This window comes from Lissotriton vulgaris, chromosome 9 (assembly GCF_964263255.1).
Source record: "Lissotriton vulgaris chromosome 9, aLisVul1.2, whole genome shotgun sequence".
NCBI lineage: Eukaryota > Metazoa > Chordata > Amphibia > Caudata > Salamandridae > Lissotriton > Lissotriton vulgaris.
In genome coordinates, this window is record NC_141697.1 from 348876613 (window position 1) to 348902093 (window position 25481).

General features: G+C 41.3%; 1 protein-coding gene across 1 annotated transcript in view; it reads left to right on the forward strand.

The window, feature by feature from the left end:
* Nucleotides 1-25481, forward strand: part of UNC79 (unc-79 subunit of NALCN channel complex) — a 644685-nt gene that overhangs the window by 410055 nt on the left and 209149 nt on the right. Inside the window, exon 34 of the mRNA XM_086937713.1 lies at nucleotides 20294-20410. Within this exon, the coding sequence (XP_086793839.1) occupies nucleotides 20294-20410 (117 nt within the window). The remainder of the gene's footprint in view (nucleotides 1-20293; nucleotides 20411-25481) is intronic.

Here is a 25481-nt window from a genome sequence, read left to right on the forward strand (position 1 = left end):
GAGAGCTCAAATTAAACCTGCGTTCATGAAGACCCAATGAAAAATGATCTATCCGGCAATTCAAATACCACCAGTTAATCGTTGTCATGTGACTTGTAATATATCCTTGCACATAGGTGTCCACACCACCAATCATTATTAGTGTCTTCTATACAAAATTGGTAATGGAAAGTAAAAAATTTAGCTAACTTGGAATCTGAACACATAATCCTTGACCCGTGGCACTTCAGAGCAAATTCTATGAGCATTAAAAGACCAGTGTATAGTGTAGTAAGTGCTTACTGGTGATCTACTTACAGGAATGGAATGATAAAAACAAGTGTATTGTTTTTGTGATGTCAATCCTAAATGCAATGTTAATATATAATTTGCTATTGTAACTCTGAAACTTCAGAGCAGTGAAACAGTACATAAACAGTGCAGGGGGTCATGACTCTCTGCTTATAGAACTGCTAATGATTTGAAGAGTAATGATAAAGTCTCAAATTGATGCACCTATTAGCCCCTTTCCAGGGTGTTCCCTTTTGATAGATGTTTGGCATTTTTTTCTTTTGTTTAAATTTGCTGATCTGGAGAAGATATTTGTATTCCTTTCCAGGGTTATTGGCTTTGAAAAGGAGAACCACAAACATCTCAAACACATAGATTGCCAATGGAGGCCTCTCTGTCTCCACTACTTGGTCTGTCTTGGGGCCGTATTAGTTATTGAAGTGATGATGGTGTGTAGGGAGTAAGGAGCAGATGCATCTAGGCTTTACTCAAGGGACGCACCTTGACGAAAGTGTGACTAAAGGGGTCCCTGTGCCCTTCTTCCATGGAGCATAGAAAACCCATCATTGGGGTATTGGAAAGCTTGATTAGTTAAGAGGTAGACACAGGTCACTGTGGTTTAGAGGCAAAGCACATTGCCTCATTAGGATTCTGAATGCCCGCCTGATGAAATCCAGAGACTCTAGTGAGCCACAAGGCAGAAACACCTTGATGGTAACAGTGGTGATGGGGTACTAATTCCCCTTGTCTCCACAACCGATGTTAATCACCTAGTGCCATGTCTAGTAAATAAACTGTTTTAGGATGCCTCATTGGTCTTTAACACACTTATATTGCGGATCCATTCTTATTTAGAAGTGCCTCCCTAAATCCAGGTGTAGGCCCACTTTCCATCAAACTGAGGTTTTGGAGAGCAAAGATTGTCCTATGATGATGCATGACACCTGGTGGTGTGTGAGGACAATCTGTCACATTGTTTTGTATGCCCAACACTTTTACTGAGTTGCATTGGGAGGGATACATCACATATCTCTATCAATTGCAAAATTCTCGGGGACCTTAACTTGTGTACATATGTTGTGTTGGGAGGTTAGCTCACCCTTGAAACCCCATACCCTCTAGTTCCCTACCCGGTGTACCTCTCGGGAGAGTGTGTTTATAGGTGTTTCTGCCACCCTATCTTCACTGGCAGGTTCTTCCCTCAAGTGTTGTGGTGTTATCCCTGGGAAGGGCTGCATTTGAAAGTGTGGCAAGCTTCTTGGAAAGGTGAGTTTTGAGTCCTTAACCTGCTGGGAAACACTCCCGGGCCTAGTTAGAGAGACAACATGTGTGAGTACTGACAATACAATTATTCTTTCGAGGTCCAATTTCAGTGCCTATTTTGGTGGTGAAAACTACATTTTAAACTTTAGTTCTTTGTCTCAATTTCCAGACTATATTTTGTAGTACATAAAGTAGTACTACAGTTTTTTTTTGTTTTTTTTGCAGAGTTTTATATAGCGCGAACTAGACCCTAACCAAATCGGGTATCAGAGCGCTTTACATAGCACCAGTTACATTACATGAGGACACACATTCATTTTAGGCATGGGGAGATTAAGTGATTTGCCCAGAATCACAGGAGGTTTTGGCGTCATTACCGAGACTCGAACCCAGGTCCCCAGGTCCGAGGTCGAGCGCCCTAGCCGTGAGGCCAACTCCTCACAGTAGTAGTACTAACTTTCTATAAAATCCCTTTCACAAGCCTACATGTGATCTCCACCTCTATTTCGTCTATCTTTTCTGTGTAGCGATCGCCACCCAAATGGTAGAAATCTCTGCACTCTTAAGTATACTATTTTTTAATGTGGGAGGAACCAAGGGGGCTGGTGGGAAAATAGTGCTTAATTACTCAAACATTGGTGGGCTTAAGGTAAAAAGGGGTTTGGGAGTGATATGCTTATACAAAACACGCCCACAAAAGAGTAAGGCCATTGCAAATAAAAAATTACCCTTCTAGAATTACTTCAGCCCTAATGGTGTCAAAACAGGCTTAAATGTACTTCAGTCTAGCCTTGGATAAGTCTTGCGCCACATGGCCAACCACTGGTAATGCAACAGACTCACAAAGAAAACAATGGAGGCAGGTAATTCAACACCTAAATGTTAAATTAATTACTTTTGTTCTACATTTAAAATAAATACATTGCAATGAACTTAATTTAAAGAAAGTAAAACATTGTTTAAATTAATTACATACCAAACTTTTAACCAAGTGTGCTACAAATAAAAATAAAAATGTTAGCAAGGGTACTTTATTTAAAAAACAAAATGTTTAAAATGTAATATATATATTTTTCGTTTCAAAAACTTTTATTTCCGTCGCTAGGACCATAAAAAGTAAACATAGAAATAATATAACATACATTATTAATCAATGCATACATATTTAAAAGACACTCCATAGGTAAACAATTCCATTTTAAATCAAATTCAAAGATTTTGCCAGACAGCTAGGGAGGAAGGAAGGGGGGCAATGAGTTAGAGCAGCGGGAGGGGATTATATCAATTAATGTGGTACAATCGGCATGTAACTAAAAAGGTAGCAAACATATTCCAATAAATAATTTAAAAAAGAAAATTCCACTATTAACATTAAATTCCAATTCGTCGAGAATACGCCTAGGTACATAATAGGATAAAACTAAAACCATTATCTTGACCGAAGCTATGGGGGTCAGATATACAAATATACTGCCGATACACATTTTATAATTTTTATCCCTTTGTATAAAAGCCCATCTCCTTCTCCACATTGTGTTTAAATATCGTGAGACAGCAAACACAATGGGTTTAGATGTATCATATTTTAAGACCCGAAGAGCCTCCCTACAGTGCTCAAAACCCAGATTCTGACAAAGCTATATAAGCCAGTAGCGCCTCGCTTTTTGGTAATTAGGGCAAAAGATTTAAACATGCATTTCTGTTTCCTCTTGTGTAATGCATACAGGGCAACCCTCCTTTTTCTGCCCAGCCCATATATTAGTAGACGCACGTACGGGTAGAGTACTGTATCTGAACTGAAGATACAGTTTTTTGCAACCTGGGGAAGGATATCATCCAGGAAAATGTCTAAATCGTAATTATCCTTCACTACAGGAAACTGTGTCGTGAGGGAACCCAGTTTGGAATTTGTATGCATGGCTTCGAGCTTTAGGGTGCGATAGGTCTCAGGTAATAAGGCTTGGGGAACTAGAGAGCTAGTAATGTCTGGAGTGCTCCACAGGGAGAGTTGACCAAGCTTTACGCACTCATGCTTCACATGGGCAAACCAGGGAACTCTTTTCAACAAACCCGGGTAGGATAAAATCTCAATTGTTTCTGCCTGATATGATGCTGATTCGGGAGTTGCCCAGAGTCTTCGCCAGAAGGTTAAAGGTTTTAGGGCAATCTCATCTTCAATCAGCGGAATACCCAGGTCTAGTCGTAGAGGAATTAACGGAGTACCTGCTGAGAGACCCGTTATTTGTCTTAAAAATCTGTTCTCGACTATAGCTAGGGTAGAAGACGAACGGTGCCCCCATAATTCTGCCCCATAAAGGGTTGCTCCACGCACTAGCGCCCTATACATTTCTAGCGTGGGAACAATGGGTTTAAAAGATGATTCCCTGGCTAATTTTGCTATACTCCCGGCAATCTGGGATAGCTTAAGCTTAGCTTTGGCTATTTGGGGCGCCCACTGCATATCTTCTGAAAGGGTGATGCCAAGATATTCAAAGACAGGCACCCTTTCCAAACAACAGCCGTTCAGTTGTGGGTTGGGACGTGTTATCTTAGGGGGGTTGACAATCATGAATTTTGCTATAGTAGTATTAATCACTAAACCCCTACTGTTACAAAATGAGGCGAAACTGTCCACTAACCTCTGAATCCCCATCTGTGTTTTTGATAGGAGGAGGGTATCGTCAGCAAACATCAATGATGCCACCTTGGTGTTTGCTAACTTTGGGGCATCGTTATTTACTACCTCAGCCAGAAGTGGAATCAATGCGTTGACATAGAGGCAAAACAGGGTCGGTGCGAGCACACAGCCCTGTCTTACACCTCTGCCAACTGAAAGCCTGCTGGTTAAATCTCCTCTCTTTCCACATCTAACTTTAGCATAGGTGTCATCATGCAACTTAATCAAGATGTCAAGTAGATAGGGAGGGATCCCCATATCTCCCCATATCCACAGTTTAGGTGTGGGGACGAGATCAAAAGCAGTTTTCAGGTCCACAAATATCAAGTATAGGCTGCCACCCTCCATTGATACTGTCTTCTAAGTGATTAGTTGGAATCTAAACACTTGGTCGAGTGTGGAGGTGTTTTTCCTGAATCCTGCTTGGTATGGGCTGATGATGTCGTTCTCTTCCAGCCAGCCCTGGATTCGGTCCAGTATTACCAGAGCAAAAAGTTTTGTGTGACATCGATCAGACTGATCGGTCTATAGTTTGCTGGCTATAACGGGGAACCCTTTTTAAAGATTGGGACAATATAGGCCCCGACCCAGGTGTCAGGAATGGGCATGCATTCATGATGGCATTGAATAAGACAAGAAAATAAGGGCCCCAAATTGACGGTTCATCCCGGAACATATCCCCGGGGAGTTTGTCTAACCCAGGTGCTTTTCTCTCTGGTAGTCTTTCTATTGCTAAGGTAACCTCTCGAAGCGTTATTCCTTCGTGAATAGCATGTATCTGACTAATCAATGGTGCCGGTTGGACATCTTATGCATTACCCAAGCAAAGCATACCTCTCGAATCTATTTGGGGGTCCTGTTCTGGATTGTTCGCAAACAGAGCTGAAAAGTGCCCAGTCCACACTTCGGCAGGCAGGTTAGGTTCACGGACAAGAGTACCCTCCTTACATCCCATTCTAATTATTAACCAGAATGTTTTCATATCCCGGGTCAGTAGGGCAGTTTTAATATTTAGCCATTTGTTTTCTTCCCAGGCTAGCTTTGCACTAGAAACAACATCTTCATAGTCGGCCTGTCTGCTTTTTATCAATAACTTTTCATCCCCTTTAATAGCCTCCAGCAACGCTGTCTTGGCCTTACGGCATTTATCATTATACCACAAATGTGGTAGATCATTGGTTCTCCTTGAGCGACTAATGGGATTCAAAATGTCAGCAAAGTTATCAATAAGCTGATTATGGAGTGATGCAACCGAGAGTAAATGGAGTGGGTTCGTTCCATCAGCCCCGAGCATACTTAGTTCCTGTAATATCGGGATAACCATTCCATAGAGCTCTGACAATTTCTCCAGGGACTGTTTCACTGTCCCCCATTTTATCCTTCTCCTATCGTTGGTCAGGGTTAACCTCTCATCAATCGGAGTCTCACTAGGAGGGGATAATCCTGAGTCTAGCACCCCGAAGGATAGAGACAGAGCATTATGGTCACTATCCATCCATGGGATAACCTCAAAGTCCTTCACCCGATGCCAAGATCTGCACTCAACCATAATATAATCTATTTGGGAGGCATGACCAGTTCTGTTAAATTTCGGCCTACTCGGTCTATCCGAAGGGGTACGGCCGTTGCAGGCCCTCAAAGAGTGGGTTAGTGCAATGGCATTACTTTGTAAAACCAGAGGTGACCAGGATTTTGCTGGATACGTTTGGGGGTCAGGTATAGCCCACTTGAGGTCCTCCTCATTGGTAATGGCCCCGTCTGTGCCTAAGAGGGTTTCGAAGTGACAATTTAGATCTCCACCAACTATCAGGCCTGAGTTAGATGGCACCCTCGAGATAAGAAGATTGAATTCCTCCAAGGTTTTTGATTCCTGAGCCAGAGGTACGGGTGGGATTAGATATTGATAATTGCTAGTTTTATTTAAATGGAAAGGTGTGCAGGACATTTTGGATATCTAGGGAGTGGGTATTCACGGGGGTAGGATAGCAACCCACATGGGAAGCTACCCATATAGATAGTCCAGCCGACGGCCTTCCTCTCCCCCTGTACTAGCAGGTATATTGTAAGTAGCAAAACCCACCCTTGCACAATCATCTCTAGCCCATGTCTCCTGGAACAGGCAGACATCAAACTGGTCAACAAAGCACCCCATTCGGGGAAAGATAACTTAGCCTCAATGCCTGCCAAGTTCCATGATAGAATCTTAAGATCTCCACATTGCCTTGATGTTTCATCAGAGTGACTAAGAGCAATTTCAGATGACATTTGGGGGTTAGAGGAATTTAGGGCATCCGTGGGAGAGTTAGTGGGGGTAGTTGTTGCGCTAACCAATGGCAACATGAGAGATGAAGATACCTCTTCCCACTCCCCAGGCGTAGTCCCATCAGATATATCGAATTCTGATTTCGCAACAGGCATGGATGACCCCTGGAGGTTCCCTGAATTGTTCATCACATTCCGTTTCTGTCTGTCCTTGCCACTCTCACCACAACTCATGGCTCCTGTAGTTATTAATCAATCAACTTCTTCTAAAGGGCCGTACCGATTGGTAACTGGCAAGTTATAGAACAGCGGCCTATTGGTGAAGTGGTTACGGGTCATCTGTTGTCCCTCCACCCTCTGGTTATTATAACCTAAGAGCGACCTTGGCCGCTCCTGATCCGCGTAGTTGTAATAAAATTAATCAAGGGGGAGTATTTTCATTCCTTTGTTGGACTCATTAGAGGGACTTCTTTGATTTAGTAAGGAGCTTACCGTCTGGGGGGTTTTAAAGTTGATAATCACACAATCACCCCTGGCATTTTTCTTGTTGGGTCACACCCAATCTACCCTCCTTACCATCAAAATATCCCCTGCCCTCTCATAGGGTAAGTGCCTGTGTGTTTCCAGCCAAAACAGGCTCTTGTTCCTGAGATCCAGCTGTGACTCTCTCTGGGAGGCCTTTAGAGGTGGAACCCCTGTTAAAACCACTACATAAGGCAGTGATTGAGGGGGGAGATCTATGGTTGGCAACACAACATCACCCTCACCCCTTGTTTCGGTGTTCCTTACATTCCGTTTCTCCCCTGGAATTACAGGATTGACAGGGGAAGAGACCGAAGGATAGATGATTCCTGTCACGTCAGGTGCTGGAGTCTGTAGACTATTTGTACACTGCGCGTGTTCGGATTGTGTGGGGAGTGGCTGGAAGTTATTATTAGAGCCTTGGGTGGCAGACTGTCTATTAATAGAACTTGTATGTGTAAAAACAAGGACCTCCTGACAAAAAGAATCTTCTAGGACAGGGAAAAACAATATGTAATTATTGCAATAAATATTTTACAAAAAAATTATATATAAAATGGATTATTAATCACGATAATGTGCAAATCATACAATACATAAAAACAATCATAACTTAAAAAACATGTAGATACGATCAATCCAATAAAAAGGTTGTGGCTGAGCTAGTGTCTCATTCTTCGACGCGCGTTTCGGTGTGTAAGGACGCCTTCGTCAGGAGATTTTTTGTAGGCCACAATATTCCTGGTTCTGCAAGGATCTATTTGATTAATCAGCGAAACTTAGAATGCTGGAGGGTTTGATCATGGTTGTCAACATCCGATTAAGATAGTGTGCTGCTAGGCCAGTGTAGATGGAAAGGCTTCAGAACGGGAGCAGCACTTAATAAATTTATATGGGGAAATGAGTAGCCAGTATGTCGAAAATGATGATCTTCAATATAGTATTATGGGGCTGCCAATGGTAAGGAATATCAGACAGCCCTGATCTGCCCTTGTGAAATAGCTATTTCACAAGGGCAGATCAGAGCCGAGGGGAGCCGCCAACAGTATCGTCTGCACGGTATTCTGTCAGCTTCAGACAATCATCCTTGTCATCTAGAAGAATCACTGTGCCACATGAACAATTTTAACAAGGTTACGTGATATTCCTTACCATTGGCAGACTCCTAACGAAGGCGTCCTTACACACCGAAATGCGCGTCGAAGAATGAGACACTAGCTCAGCGGCAACCTTTTTATTGGATTGATCGTATCTACATGTTTTTTAACTTATGATTGTTTTTATGTATTGTATGATTTGCACATTATCGTGATTAATACTCCATTTTATTTGTATATTTTTTTATAAAATATTTATTTCAATAATTACAATAAATATATTTTCCTGTACATGTTTTTGTTAGTTTGACATTTTCTATTATCTTATTGTTTATCGCATTGTACACTGTCTGGGAAGATACCCACATATTATTAATAGAACTTGGTCTACTATTGCTCGTTTGGTTGTTAGTAGGGTTCCCAGGGCATGAACTAGAACTATTAGATCTATTATAAGGCCCCCTTAGGCTGTTATTGTTACCAGAAGTGGTGGGTTGTATCAGTCTTGCTAATACCATGTCTGTCAGCAGTCTACGTTGGTCAGTTAGCGGGGCGACCTCTTGCCTAATCAAATCACCAAGTTGTGTCAAGAGGTCAGCAATCAGAGACTGGGCCCAAACTGGGTATTTAGGTGCAGTGGCCACAGGTGGAGTTGGCTCTGCTCCAAAATCCCGAATAGTGAGAGCTTCCTCTCCCTGATCGCACCTCATCCTTGCCTTCTTATTTGAGGTTTTTGAAACAAAACGAATATTTATATATGAAATTATTTGGCTACTCTAGTAGTGAGTTCTTTCAAAAACCCTCAGGTTGTTGCACTTATTTTTGTTTACAACTTAAGTACTGCCAGCTAAATGCAAGCTGCTGATGCAGCAGGCATTTGTTCAATCTTCAAGTATTCCTATGAGATACAACCAGATGTGAGACGCTGAGAATTAGTAGTCTCCAAACCCTTCTGTCAGGTCCACACCAAATGTGAAATGCCAAGATGATTTAGAATTGCCCAAGAATCAACCACAACAATCAAGTTTCCTATGTGCTAAACATCAAGGCTGTGAATTGCTTAGGCCATGGAGTACTCTTGACAAGTGTACTGAAGAGTGAGATACTCCAAATAGGTTAATTGAACTCAGAGGTTCCAGTTTACTCACATTCAGAATTGTATGCCTCCTATTATTTTGTATTTCCTCAAATGATAATATGAGGAGTTCCTCTCTCTAGTCCAATGCAGTCTCAGCAGCAACCCATAACAACATTTTCTAGCTGTCATGAGCAAATCAACAATGGCAGCCCAAACAAAACATAGCTAGATTTTTAGCAATTACCACATTTATTGACAGTCTAAACCGTTCCCTGCAAAGACACTTCTAAGTCCTAACATTTCAGAATATCAATTTAATTTGTATCTGTTCACGCAGTAGTTCTATATTATTATAGTTACCCACTCTCTGTTGTTTTCCATCAGGTTGCCCATTACATGGAGTCTAACTTTTTTGCCCAGAGAACACAGATAGTTCTTAAAGTGCCTGCTTTAACATGTTGTGGTTATTCAGATCAAAAAGCGTCATTGGAATATTTAGTACAAGTGATTTCATTTCCCTGGTACATTCTAATGTCGTGGACACTGTTTAACCACCATATCTCTATGTGGGCGAAGGAGTAGCACTTCTTTGCTGGATTCATTTCTCCTGTCACCTGTTTCCACGTCTATTGAACACTGGTATTAGGTGAATGATGTTAAGCTACTTTGGGATGCAGTTAAACTTTCTGGGGTAATTATTTGGATGTGGCCTAACGGCTAGAGCTGTCGACCTCTGAGCTGGGGAACCGGGTTCGAGTCTTAGCAGGGATGCTCAACATCCTGTGATTCTGGGCAAATTACTTATTTTCCCCAAGTCTAACCAAAAAAGTGAATGTTTGTCCATCTGTAATGCAACTGGTGCTCATGTGAAGCGCTCTCATACTTTCGGGTTTAGTTCACGCTATATAAAACTCCCCCCCCAAAAAATGTTGGATACTAGAGCTAGTAGCTGACTGTGATATGCTTTGTTTTTATGGTCCAACTGTTCTGAAAAGTGCTCCACATACAATAATGACAATGTAACAATTTTCCCTCTTCTGAATTTGTAGAAGAAAACTGTAATTTGGTTGTCAATGGGAAAAACGTGGGTGAGAGAAAGAATCTCTCTCTCTCTCCCCTCTCTCTCTCTCTCCTCTCTCTCGTCCTGCTAAGCTAATTTGTTTGAGAGCAATCGATTTCTTATTTTGGCTTCCTTCTAGTGGAAAAGGCCACAGAACAAACTGATTACTCAGGTACATTACGGTGCTTGATTTAGGATTCAATTGGAAAGCAACGAAATTTAGGTTAGAAGAACATCTCTTTTTTTGCCGATATCTCAGATCGAGCTGACCTTGAGATGCTGGTGGATTAGGAACTCTTTGTACCAGAAGAGCCCTCTCATCAGAATGTAGGCCATCGAAATACAATGACACGCAGCGAAACTTTAATTACAGTAATGGAGGCTAGATGGAGAGTTCGAAGATAAATTACTTGAGCATGTCAGAGACATGAAATAAATTGCTGCCCTCCATCAAGATGCAGAGCGGCTAATCCGATAAAGCATCTGCCTAAAATCCTCCTGAAGTGCTGCTGGCTAGGACAGCCTTTCCTTCTAAACTTGCTGAGAGCCTACTTTTGAACCTGTAAACATCACAGGTTGGCTTGAAGTACATTTAGGTCTGGTCCAGAGGCAGCCATAGTTGTTTTTCTCGATTTTTGTAATTAAAACATATCTAAATTCAAAACACACTCCTAAAGGTTGTGTTAGTCAGATCTCTTCATCCGAGTGTCTGTTCAGTTGTCAGTAAAACATTTTTTCCTCCCACCACAGTGTATAGCAAGGGGCATTGTGTGAGCCCACTTCAGCCATGGTTCTCTTGTGCTGTGAGTGACAGTATTTTTCCTGTTCGCACGAGCACATTCTACTAAAATGAAGAGCACTTCAGTGCCAATTCTGGTTGCCAGTAGTTTACTCTGTAATGATTTTTCTTTCTATTCTATTCTTTCCTTTTCTTTTCTTTTTAGCCATTCTTATGTTTTTAGACTTTATATTTTAGGTTACAGTAATTCAACGCCAATAGTATCTTCACTTTGAGCAAATAAGCATTATATTTTCCTGTGAAGTACATTAAAGCTAAAAACCGTTTCTGTACCTTTTCTAAGTACATGTGCCGCCTATGAAGCACCCAAATTATTCCATTAAACTCTAAGCAATGTTTCATTTTTATTGCAAGCATGTAGACGACACATTTAGGTTGGAGCATATTTTTCTTTTTCTTTTTGGCGCAGGTGCTTGCAATAAAAGAATTAAAACATTGTTTACCTACATAACCAGCTTGCCAAGACCAGACCAGTTGGATTTGTCACTCTTACAACATAGGCGTAGTACCGAAGTTCATTAGCAGCACGTTCCTGTAGTAATAGTGAAATAGTATGCATTGGGAATTGTTTAGTTCTGAAAGATCTGGATGCATCGACCAAATTACTGGCCAGACCAAATCAAGCAATGATTTGGACTAGGGTCTCCAGCGTAGGGCGAAAACTACTGCATCTTTGCCACATTTCCAAACAAAACCTAACTATGCAATGAGTTCCAGTTAAATTAATTCTATCTAAATTTACCATAGTTTAATATAATAAACATCTGGCTTGGCTCCATTGTTCCTGGAGCTAAGCAGGACACCTTTCACTTTAACAAAGGCACAGTAACGTAAACAGTGTTTCAGAGATTTGGACTCAATGCATTAAAGTTGAGTCATAAAACAGTCCTTTTTCATGTATTCTTGCTGCTTTGTGACACCATTTTCATTTTTTACTGCGAATCATGACTAATCATTCAGCATAAAATGCCCATCACAGGGAGATACAAAAATTCCTGTGTCATAAATATTTACACGGCCGGTGTCCTTCTCCAAGGTAAAAGCGAAACATGAATGCCACTTCTGTAGCAAGGGATCCAAATACCAGACTGGAAAGAATTCCCCCAAATTTTGTTAACCTTGGATAACACTCAGTCCATTGACACAGTCAGGGTCACCAGTCTAAATATTGTATGACACAGACCCATTCAAGAAATAGAACGCTTGTATCCATTAAAGCAGCAGGAAGTTCCTGTGTTAACGTGTCCCTTCAAAAAAAGTCCCCCAGCCCTGAAGAAGACCTTCATTGAAAAACATTCCAGGCCTAATACGAAGGTCAAAACGCGTCACCGCATCTACGGGTGTGGCCAGGAGCTATTATCAACCTCAAAGATTATAATTTATGTGATATTGGTGATGTAAATCATTACATCACCTCCAAACAGATAAAGAGCTCCGACCACCACTACAAAGAGACCAGCAGTACGCCTTGAACTGTTCAGTTAGAGGGTTAGAACATGTCACAACCCCATATAATCTTACTATAGGACACTACACGTGTTGTTTTGATGTTTGAAAACATATGTTTAAATATTATTTCAATGTAACATCCCAGTTCATGTATGTTGGTGTTCATTGATTTTTTTATATTGTATACATATGTATTTGTGAGTAATGATGTTATGTGTACACTTTTGTTTCATTTAAATATATGGCATTTTTTTACTAATCGACAAACATAATCCCTTGCTTATTTCCTTGGGAACACAGTTAAACTTGTGGACATCATATATTTTAGGGCACATTGGCTAAGATTTTTTTAATTCACCACTTGCCATTTATTTGACGCTCAGAGAAATAATGGTACATTTTTTCTCTGTGAGATGATGTTAGATTGATGGTTTAGGGGGTATCTTCTAGGATGGAGTTTGTATTGATCACAGCCCCCTATGTCCTAGATTGGATCACTCTCTTTTATGATACACGTGTTCAATATAAGGGGCATAGTGTTTCAGAGTAGCACTGCTACTATATCCACTATACATTCAACCAGGAGATAGCAATCCTCTTTGTTCACTTCCATTGAGCACAACCTAAATAAAATAAAAACCCAGGCTAACCCAGGTGATGACACCCCAGGTCTATGAAGAAAACAAAGTGTAAATGTATTGTCCTCCCCATACCTTCTGTATTTTGAGACCTTCCAAACTTTTAGGAGGGATTCCTTGGGGATTGCAATGTCAATACCCCTACATTAGGAACGGTTTGTATGCTATGAAATGTATTAATTGTATCCAAGAGTGTGCAGTTCCTTTTAAAAGAAAAGGGGAAAACGAACAAAGATGGGATCTACATGAGGAAGCAGAGCCGGGGTAGGTTTCTAAGAGAACGCCATGCCTCGTTTAAGACGCGTTGTCGTGCTATACTCTGGCAATTCCTCATGATACGTGTGCTGGCTCTATTAAGGGTCAGTTTCGAAGACAAGGTAGATTGTGCTTTGTATTGCGATGTGTGACTGATTACTACAGCAGATATCACTAAGTACTGAATTAAGTCACTAAGTAGTATAGGTTACATTTTTGATTGCTGAAGAATTGCCGTAGATCCCTAGTGGACTGTTTGAGGCAAGAAACATGTTGACCTCATTCCACAACAATTGATTTAGACTGCTATTAGGAACATTGTATCCCATATGAGCACATCACACACTATACATTTTACACAACCCACACCTCATCATATGGCAAAACAAAAGATCTCCAGCAAATGCCCCCTAGTGGTTGCCCGTCAGGCATTGCAGCACCAGCACCAGCATGCTCAAATGATGATGCATTACACCTTTTGGGGTGTGTCAGGACACCTGCTCCTATTGGAGCCGACTCCTGTGACCTGGAAACCCATCTTTGTTCTTTTTCCCCTTTTCTTTAAAAGGAACTGCACACACTTGTATACAAAGTATTAGCATTAGGAGCATGGGTGCTGGACCTAGTTAAGCTCCTGGTTCCTCTTGTTGGAAGAAATGTATTCATTGTAGATAATCCCTGACGAATCTATGATGTTATTCCGCTAGCTTTTACAACGCAGGGAAAGCTTTTACAACGCAGGGAATCACAACGCGGTCGTTACAACAACCGCGTTGTGATTCCGCATACCATTACTCTGCAAGTCAGAACAACGACTTGCGGAGGGGGGCGCTAGATGTTGGAATAGTATAATTTACTATTCCAACTCCAGTCTGTGCAGACACTAGGGAAGGTGTTGGATTGTAAATCCAACACCACCCTCCCCCCCCATACGCAAGTCGTTGTTCTGAGTAATGGTATGCAGAATCACAACGCGGTTGTTGTAACGACTGCGTTGTGATTCCCTGCACTGTAAAAGTTTTGGGGTAAACGTTGTTTTCCTCCCTGACATTTCAGTTCATGAGTGATATTATATTAGTTGGAGCAAGGGTGATCCTACTGTGAGTATGGGACGGGGGACATTCATATTGTAAATGAGCAATTGATTGTACCTTAGGTGAGAATGCAGCAATGTATAGACAACCCAAGTGTGTGTGTGTGGACCTGATTTAGACGCGAAAAGGTGAATCCCCAACTCCCCGCCCCAGGGCCATGAGACAAAACCCAACTGCCCAAATATGAGAACAATAACAGTGTCATGTAACCTATGCTTGGCCATAGTGTAGGAGCATGGATGTGTGAGGCGTGGCATGTTCACAACCCAGCAAGTGGTCAACAGCATAGTGGCCCACTTAGCGTATTGCCAGGCAAGTTATATGTGTCATTGGAGTAAGCATCAACTACTCAATCATGTACTTGCAACCTGAATTGTGTGCGGACTACATGCTGAGCTGAGCCTTGTATGCAGGAGAGCTGGTTAGGCAGGCCAACAAGACTATGAGAGCCAATTGGCACAAGAAGTTCAAATTCCACAATAAGGCAGTCCCCAATACCAACCAAGGTGCTATCAGATGTAGCCACTATGCCAAGGTGTAAAACGCTGATTATCACAGACCACAGCAAGCATAGCAATACAGTAGGCACACCATGAGTAGACAAATAGAAATGGTTAAGCAAAGCACCCCATGGTGTACCTGCTCGACTCAGCAAACAAAATATTGAATGCCTTTAGCACACAAAGCGTAGATTCCAAAGTACATTATTCAAATCTTACATCCTTTTATTAAATTTGGAAGCTTCTAGTGTGTAGCCAAGATGTGTTTTGTCGTACTGGCATGTTGCCTGCAACCTCACCAGGGCTTAAATAATAATAATTGCCAATTTTGATCCAATATTTGGTACGGCCATGGTAATAAATCCCGACAGATGCCGGAAGTGCTCCCCGATTTAATGTCAATGTACACACACATTTTTGTATAGACTTTATGGCAATATATCGTATATTGGATCAAAATTGACTATTATTATTAGTTATGGCTTGATAAAGTTAGTCAACACACCAGTTTGACGAAACACATTTTGGGTAGAGGCTGGAAGCCTCAAGATTTAATTAAAGAATGAAAGATTGGAATCATTTGCTTTGGATTCTTAAGCTTTTGTACTCAAAGGCATTCTTGAATATTAGCGCTTTTATGGTTCTCAAAGTTTTCTTTTCAGACCACCTTTGGAATAATATGTTACATAGATAAAAAAAACGTTTGTTGCAAGTTGCGAAAATATGTCACCTTTCAGGTTCCTGATTTCTAAATATCTTAGAGGGTATAACAGAGGGTAGCACATTATAGTTTAACTGAGTCGCAAATAATTATTCATATTTTCACCCTCTGTTTCACTTATACAAGGTATATTGTAGATCGGTGCCTTCATTAGATCTCCTCCATTCAAATTCCATCTCTTTAGAACACAGACCGAACTATATTCAAGTCATTCGTTTTCATGTAGTGAACTCAGAACTTGGAACCTATTAGCCGTGGCACCCATTGGACATGGCTAATGGGAAGGGAGATGGAGAAAAATCTCTTGCACCTGCTGATTATTAGGTTTGCAATTATACCCTGGTTCAAAACTATGTAGGTGGTGGTAGAAGAAGCCCAAGGGAAATAGAGCCATATTTCTGGTAATTTGAGTAACATGCAATGACCTTGCTAAAGATTGTCAAGCAAATCTGGTCGTTAAAAATTTATGATGATTCCATCTCCCTTAAAAGTTTTGCTTAGGGGCCGTACCCACCCCACTCTACATGTCAACAATATTTGGTGCGATCTACTAGATGGGAATATATGGTTTACATCAGGCCAATGTACAACCTTATTCTTTAATTTCTCTAATGATGCACTAGATACAGGGTTCAATGGTGGAACATTAACCAAAACTGCCAAAAAGGGACAGCAAGCCAGTGGTAGGTTAATCATTTTTGGATCACAAAGAGCCATTTAGTTATAGGACTAGTTCCTTATGGAACTTGCTATCGAAAATCAAAGATAAATGGCTGAATCTGCGGTATCATAACTGGGGGCACCGATGACATTGATGGCATTGCAATACTATTACCAGACCCTACAATAACAATTCTACTGTGCATAAGGATTATCCTTTCAGCTCTACTACTAAGTAGAAGCCCGTCAATACAATCCAATAGCTTGTTGATAGGTACAAGTAAATCCTACCACAGTCCCTTAATGTGCTCAAACTATTTATTATGTAGAACTGGCATAGCTTCCTGGCTAGATGTATTGTAATTACTAGGGTGACGACAGACATCCACATCCTCTAGTTGGGACCCAGTGGCAGTAGCTACTTTTTCTTTTGCCACATTTTTACTTTTCCACTTAGTTGGGGGGCTCCCCTTGAGGAATCTCTCACTGGAAGGTACTAATAAACATTGAGCAACTTGTGTCGTTCCTCCAATATGGACTTCAGAACACTGAATGATATGGGCATCCGTGATAGTTTGGTGAAAGTCAGTGGGGAACGGATTTGCTAATTGTATGATCGGTCCATTTGAGTCGGAATTTACTTGGTTGTCAATAGCCAGGACTGGACACATTCTATCTCTTTATTAAGGGCCTCCACTGCTTTCTTAATATAGCCATCCAGTGTGGAGGCACATGCCTTTTTTGAATGTGGAGCTTTTCCTTTGCCCATTTCTGCTTTCTCTGAAAAAGAGCACCGCCACCCAAAAAAAAGTCAACAATAGTAGTGCAGTACCTGAATACAAGGTCAAAGAGGAGTGACCCAGCCCAGCCTCATCTGGGCAATGATGGGCTAAGATGGGCCTGTCTTGGCCCGACCACAGGTCTACGCGCATCCCGCATCACGGGACTCTGGTCATGCTTAAATACACATTGTGACCTCCTGGAACAAGCTGGGGGACGTAGTCCCACCCCAGCTGGAATCGCCATATGGCAGGTAAGTTATGTGGGAAGGGAATAACAGACAACTCCCACTCCGGGACTCCTATCACACTTAAATGCACCTTGTGACCTCATGGAGCAGGCTGAGGGACGTAGTCCCACCCTAGCCGAAACCGTCATATGGCAGGTAAGTGATGCGGGGAGGGTACAGCAGGCAACCCTCACTGTGGGACTCCTGTCAGGCTGAAGTGCACCTTTTGACCTCTTGGAGTCGTGGAGCAGAGTGGGGGACGTAGTCCCACTGCAGCTGGAATTGCTGTATGGCAGGTAAGCGATTTGGGTAGGGAACAGCAGGCAACCCCGTTGCAGGACTCCCGTTGCATTTAAATGTGCCATTGATAGAGTTATTCATACATTTTATGTTTCTGATCCAATAAATTGGTACAGGAAAAACTGTTTACTGCTTTGATGTCTATGGCATGAATCTGTCCTGGAGTCCTGGAGCAGCCTGGTGAGGTAGTTCCACCCCAACAGAAATCGTTGTATGGTAGGTAAGTAATGCAGGCAGGGAACAGCAGGCAACCCCGCCGCGTGATTCCCGTTGCTCTTAAATGCACCTTGTGACCTCCTGGAGTAGGCTTGGGGATGTAGTCCCACCCCAGCTTAAATCATCATATGGGACCAAAGTGATGCAGGCAGGGAACAGCAGGCAACCCCCACTCATGCACTCTCACAACCACTTCAACATCCATTCACTCAGGCAACCACTCACTCACCCATACAGCCTCTCACACAGACACTCACTCTCCAATGCAGCCACACACACCCACTCAGGTAACCAAACACCCACTCAAGCCACTACCCACCCTAAAAGCCACTTACACATCCACTCACTCACCCATACAACCACTCACACACCCACTCACCCACCCATAGAGCCACTCACCCGTCCACCTACTCACCCATACAGCCCCTCACACACCCAGTCACTCCTCAATACAGCCCCTCAAACAGCCATCCACTTACTCATACAGCTACTCACATACCCATTTATTCATCCATATAGATACTTACACACCCACTTATTCACCCATGAAGCCACTCCTACAGCAACTCACACAGCCATACATCCACTCACACACCCACTCCCACACTGATACAGACAGTTACAAATCCATTCAGATGAATTATGTTAGAAACTGTATCACTCATTATTAGTACAGAAATAATAATAATTTGACCTATGGTGTAGCTTAGTATTTATCTTTAAGTCTCACAAACATTTATGAAACACTCACGTGATAATGTTATCAGGGATGGTATTTGAGATGTCATCAGTCACTGCCATTGATCATGTCATGAGTGATGTAAAATGTGAGGTCATAAGCAGTGCATTGCGGGAGAGAAAGTTATAGTTAGCTCATGTAACTATAGCTGCTGAATGTCTATGGGTTGGTATGAGTGAAATCTGAGCCTAACTTTAACATTCCTGTAACCTTTTTTTTTTTTCAGTGAATATACATATATATGCCGAATGATGGATACATACATTAGTATTTTTTCTATGTTGAGCACTGGTGTTCTGTCACGAGGTTCAGCATCACACATAAAAAATTGTGTTTGTTATCCTCTGTACATGTGAACAAGGGCAAGTGGTGCCCGAAACGCGTCAGGAGGAAATAAATTATTTGCCTGAAGTTGTGGTTTGTGGTTCCTTTGTTGGATGAAGCAGCGCGTACGACACTGGGAAGCCGACGGAGGTCCCATTGCCATTCGCATCTATATATATAAATATACACACACACACACACACACACACACACACACACATGCACGCACACACACACACACACAAAAACACACACATGTATAGCACATATTAACTTTAACACATTTTATTTCATGTTCTTGGCATCAACCCCATTTTCCATTTTTCCATTAATGTTTTGATAGCAGGTGTCATATCACCCCATTCTCCTTCACAGACTGAATAATTTGGAATTAAAGGACTCCCCCCTTGAAGGGGGGAGAGAGAGAGAGAGGTATTGGTTCTAAAATACTAATGGCCTTATTTAGATCTCAGCGGATGGAATACTCCATGACAAAGTGACAGATATCCTGGCCAATCTCCATAGGATATAATGGGATCATAATGTGGCGGACGGGATATCCGTCACATGTGTGATGGAGTATTCCCCTCTGGAAAGATCTAAATCAGGCCCTTAGCATTTTATGGATTATTGAAAGAGACACACATCTTTTCAAGGTGTAGTTTCAAACGTTTTTAGTTATTTAGTCATGGTATATTATATAGTACTCATATGTCACCTTACAGATACTTCAGCACACAAGGCTATAATTAGACTTCTTCATATGGGTTAGTTACTTTTACTTATCTGTTTAACTACTGAAAATACTATAATGTTTATAATATATAGATGTATAGATGGGTAATAGTGGATGTTTTTCAGCTACGGGGTTCAGAGTGACATCGAATAGGCAACAAGAGTGAAATATCTATGATGTCACCCAGGATGTCCTGTATTTAAGGGGTGCCACCTGGCCCTTGTACGTCTCTAAAGGATTTTCCTCAGTCTAGCATTATTGCAGCTGGCTCTGGGCGCATACTAGTGGCCCTTACATTATCCCACGTTAGTAGTGGACACTTTCTACTGAAGCATGATCTCATTTAATGGACCTCCTTGTAGTGAAATCAAGCTGTTCATATAATTTAAACAATTTTAGATGGACAGGAGTTTGCTGTTTGTTTCAGGGAAAAGTAAGACAGAAAAGTGAGCTAGTTTCATATCAAAGGAAGAGGGAAATAATCAATCTGAACATTAACTGTTGCCCCACATATGACTAGAAACATAGTTACATGTATCAAGCAGTAGTGATCAATTACAAAAGTTGCTGTTTTTGTAGTTCCTTTGAAGTATTTTTACACAATCAATATCTTTTTAATTGAAGCCCAGTACAGACAAGCGAAAAGAGGTTCTTTGAATGCTCTCACAATGAGCCAGCTGGGGAAGAGACAGCTGGAACACCAGTCTAGTGCACCACACAACATTAGCACGTGGGCAAATGGTAAGTAGTCCTTAACATATGAGAATATATTCTTTTCATGACTGTTGTTTTTCAAGACCAGGTCTCTTATCTGGTCATTAACCATTAAACAAGGGCTTCATATCTCAGTTTGACAGTTTTCCTGGTATATCAGGAAGGAATAGTACTACAAAATATAGAGCATGTCAAATCTGAGGAGCTGAGCAGCTATGGATAGGTAATCTCCCCTAAACAACATTATTAATCCTCATTTACATGCCTCTGCTCTGAGTTTTTAATCTGATTATTTTGTTGTTTTGGACACAAGTTGACATAACAAAATGCAGTTCAAAAGAATAAGGTGCAAAGGCATCCTAAGAAATTAACATTGCTAAGTAAGAACTCTATTTTATATTACTTAGGATTTAATTAGCATCTGGGCTTGGAATTACATATTTTCCTTTATCCTTGCTCTGTTGCCCTACAAATGTGACTTCTCACTCATTGGGGTATTTTATGATTGAATGCATGCTTACCAACCACCTTCCTAATATAGGAATGTTCAAACATTTTCTACCAATTGTCTATTAGAAAAAGCACAATTATGGTGTGAAGTAGTTAAGTAAAATGGTTGAGTGTAGGGAAATTGCGATTATTACGTGCACATTGACATATAAATTGATTTCTCAAATGAATCACAAAGGTACCATGGAGTTAAGACCAAAAATGTTACATCTGGGCGTAAATATTCTCTACCAACCTGATAAGCAAAAGCCTTTGCACCTGAAACTGGAACTTTTGGGCTGGAAGAAAAGCAATAAGCATTCAAGTTCCACACCATGGACCAAGCACAAGTTCAGTAATAAGGAAGGAAAATCAGCTAGATTTTCCACAACTTTAAGTTAAGGGCCAGAAAGTGGAAAGAGGTCATGGATTGGAGGATGAGTGACCATACATAAAATAACGAATGCACATAAACCTGTATGTTTGTGGGTATTCACAACAAGTTTAAAGTATTTCATCTCTCTCGAATCTCAGCCTTTACAATGCAGTTGTGAGTATCTTTCCCGACAAGGATAGCAAAGAAAAAATTCAAAAGTAAGTTTCATTGTGTGTAAGGCAAGGGGTTTCTTCATAGAGAAACCTTGATAGAGTTGCTCATACATATTATGTTACTGATCCAAGGAATTGGTACAGGAAAAACGGTTTACTGCGTTGATGTCTATGGCATGCATCTGTCCTTGACAGAGTAATTTGTCTGTTGGATACTGGACTGTTTTAAGTGGTTTGCTTGAAGAAGGTCCTAGGAATCCAGCGGGTGCTACAATGGTATGGATAATCCTCAATTAACTGGAGCTGCAGGGAATCACAAATGGACTGGCGTGTGTGAGGAGAACAGGTCTGATGGAGACTGCTGCTCCATACTAGTGACTTTAATTCCTGAGGCCCTGATTGGGAATTCAAGAAGTCACATGTAAAAAATTGGGATATTAGTTGTGAGGGTAGAAGCCCAACTTAGGCAACACCCGCAATCCTTTTCAGGGTGAACCACAAAAAGTCAAGAAATTCACCTGTTAGCCCCTTGGTAGCTAGACACAAAAATAGGCTTAATTTAGAGGCAATGTGTAAACTATTTATACAGCTCACAAACAGTAACAAAGTAAGAACACAACACAAGTAAAATCCTAAAACAATTTTGAACAATAGAGTACATTTTAATAAATATATATAAATAAATATAATGACACCAAAACCAACATAATCCAATCAGTAGAACCATAGATATTGTATTTCAAAGATTTTAGAGAAAATAGCATCAAGAAGCAGAAAGCACCACTCACGATTATATGGTCGTGCTAGACCAGGGGAAAACCACAATTTCAGGCCAATTGTCATGGTGCATGGGCTGCCTACAGAGACCAGGTTAGTCCTGCTGAAGATTTATCTTCTACGGTCTGGCGTAAAGTATTCCATCCACGTAGCAGGAGGCCTCAAGTGGAAAGCTTTCGGCGCAAAAAGAAGGTAGAGTGTAGCGTGAAGAGTCTGTCATCCTTGAAGCTTTGCGTCGGCAGTAGCTGCATCTTGCATTAATGGTCATCACAGATGGACGCTGTTAGTACAAAGATGAAACTTCACGTTCGTGGTTATTGCAGGCGGCAGAACCTTGGAACAAATGGGCCAGTTTGCATTTGCTAAGTGCCCAACTTCAACAATTTCACCTTATCTTTAGCAGGAATATACTCTAATGCCAACCCTGCGTCTAGAACCTGAGGGGCAGCTCATGGGGCTCAGGACTCACTCAAAGCAGAGGCCAGCAGAATGGCTCAGGCAGGTGTAGTTGGTGCTGGTCAGCAGGGTAGTTGCATGGAGGCCTCTGGAAGCTCTTTCCGTCCCTGTAGCTTACACAGGAGGCTAGCCAATTAGCTGTTGGAGTCACTCCGTCGTCCAGGGTTCAAGTGAGTAGGTCTAGTCTTCCTTCCTCAGACAGCAGTGCATCAGGTCACTTCTTCTAACAGTGGACAGTCCATCTTTTGAATCTTCCACAGGTCTAAGAGTGATCTTATGAGTGGTTCTGAAGGTTCTCTTTTTATACCTGGTGCCAGCATTTGTGTGCGGGAATTCCCTGACCCACCCCCAAAAGTGGTTCTGGTTAGATCTTCCCTTCCCCCGGTGCAGACTCCAAACTGTTTAGGGTGACTAAAGGCAAGGCAGGCCTGGTGTCATGGTTCTTTGTTTGTGCTGTAGGCAAAGCCCTTTGAGTTATAAGTGAAGCTGGGGACATCCCCTCCCCAGTCACCCTGTTAGGATGCCCATCCTGTCCACACTGAAGCCCCCTTCTTTGTCTCACTCTGGAAGCAATACAGAAACCTCAACATCAGTGCCAGTGCCAGTGGCAGAAAAGCACAGTTAATTGGGACAAGAAAATGCCAAAATTCGAAAAGTGATATCAAAGTGGATAATAGACGGAGCGTTTGAGCAAATCAAACACTCATCCCCAGTCAACTGATCTGGGTTTAATCCATCATCATTCTTTAGCTCACTCCACCACCCCAGTTCAGACATGACCATATGCAAATCAGTCTGACCCTGTGCCTCATGGGAACAGTCCAGCCCGAACTGCCAAGTCATGTCTTCCCTGGACCGGAAACAAGCATCCTGGGAGCGGTTTCTGGCTAATCAGCTGTCATCAGCCAGACTAGCTTGAATCCAGTGGCAAAGTGGGCAAGGGACCCACGTCTGGGCATACCCTGCCAACTTAGGGCTAACAAAGCAATACCCAAGGGGATAATAGACGGAGCATTTGAGCAAATCAAACTTGGGGTGAGGGCTTGCAATGTGCTTGCAATGTTCAACACTCCGTTCATCATCCCCTTTGGTTTTGCAACATTCTAAAAGTGGCATTTTCAGGATGGTAACTTAAAATCCGACTTCACCATTAAAGAGGATTTTAAATTACAATCCATTTGATTGTAAACAGCATATCTTTATCTGCTCTTAGTCTTAAGTTGCCATTTTGTAAATGTAATAAGGTAAGCCAATGTTAGTTAAAGGGAGAGATAGGCCTTACAACAGTGAGAAATAACTTTAGGAGTTGTTCACATTGTGAGTACTGAGTCAATTGAGTCTGTTGTTGATGGTTTCCTGAAGATCTGGCTTTAGATTGATAAAACACATGTTCTCATTTTGCAAATTAAATGCATTTAATTGTAAATTGCTAACTTCAATGATGAATAACATATACACACTTAAAGCAAAGTTTTTAGTAGTGAATCATATTTAGGCATTTTAGGCAAACAAAATAGTTAATAGCCTAACTACTGATGCCATTTCTTAATTTCAACTTTACATGTTGAGCTAAGAGGCCTGTTTTTGCGTTTGAGCTTTTGTTTTGCACAAAATGTTTTTCTCTTTCTTCCAATTGTAGATACTGTAGATTGTAAATAGGCATTTGTTTTAAATTAGATAAATGATAGTGAAGCTTTCACTGGGAGGTGAGGAGATGACAGGAATTGTGACTCAGGTGAAGAACTGTCTGAACCACACAAATCTGTTCAAAATTACAAACCAAGGATATGGTTGTGTACTCCACTTTGAAGAAGGGAGAAACTGGGAAATGTACCTACTCCCAGAGTTTTCTGAAGACTGATTTGTTCATGTGAGTGGGGAATGGGAGAATTACTGCAATTAGTATTTCGATGAATTATATTAACATGTGTTCCTTAGACTTTGTATGAAGACCTTGCTGCATAATTTAGGAGTCAGATTTCAGTGATGTCTGCTGACTTTGAGCTAGGAAGGCCCTTCCAGGCTCGGTTAATCTCCACTACTTGCTATGGCTTCATGTCTGTGAATTTTTATTTTCTCATCAGAACTCTTCATTTCTGGTTCCCATACTGTAACCTTACCTTGCTTGCTGAAATTAAATGTCCTTTTAGGCCCAAACATCATTAATTTAGATTAGGGATTTTTCATTTATGAAACACACCTAATGCATATTCTGCATTTTATTTTTAATTCTTACCAATGTCCTATTTATCGTGTATTGAAATATTGACTTTTAGATTAGTTGAATCTGTAATAATCCTAACTAAAAAATAAATATTTCCTAAACAAATTATTGATTTGATTTAATTTGTTAATAAATCCCCTTAAACTCATTCTAAATCTCTTTGTTGATTTCTGTGAAGCCCCAATAAGAATCCATTCTTCATGGTAATTAATGTAAATGATAGCTCCTTATCACCTCTCCTTCTTGACTAACAAAGGTCTTGATGACTGATGGCAGTGTAATTTGATGATTATACTCAACAATTGTGATACAAGAATCCCCGCTCTGGTAAGTGCTAGCAGAGTGAGGATTAATGCCAAAGGAGAACAGGGACCAAACTGATTAAATTGCCTCAAAATAGAATTGCCCATGTCTCTAAAGTTCATGGCCTAATCTTGAAGAGGAAGGAGTATGACAGTTCTGAAGGCATTTGCAGTAGTAGAGGTGTGAGTATCAATAGGGTTGTACATCACAGTTGTCTATGTTGAGCTTGATTACGCTAAATTTAGTCCTCGCCTTCCCTACTAAATTCAGCACAGATGGTCTTTTATTTGCCTCCTGAAA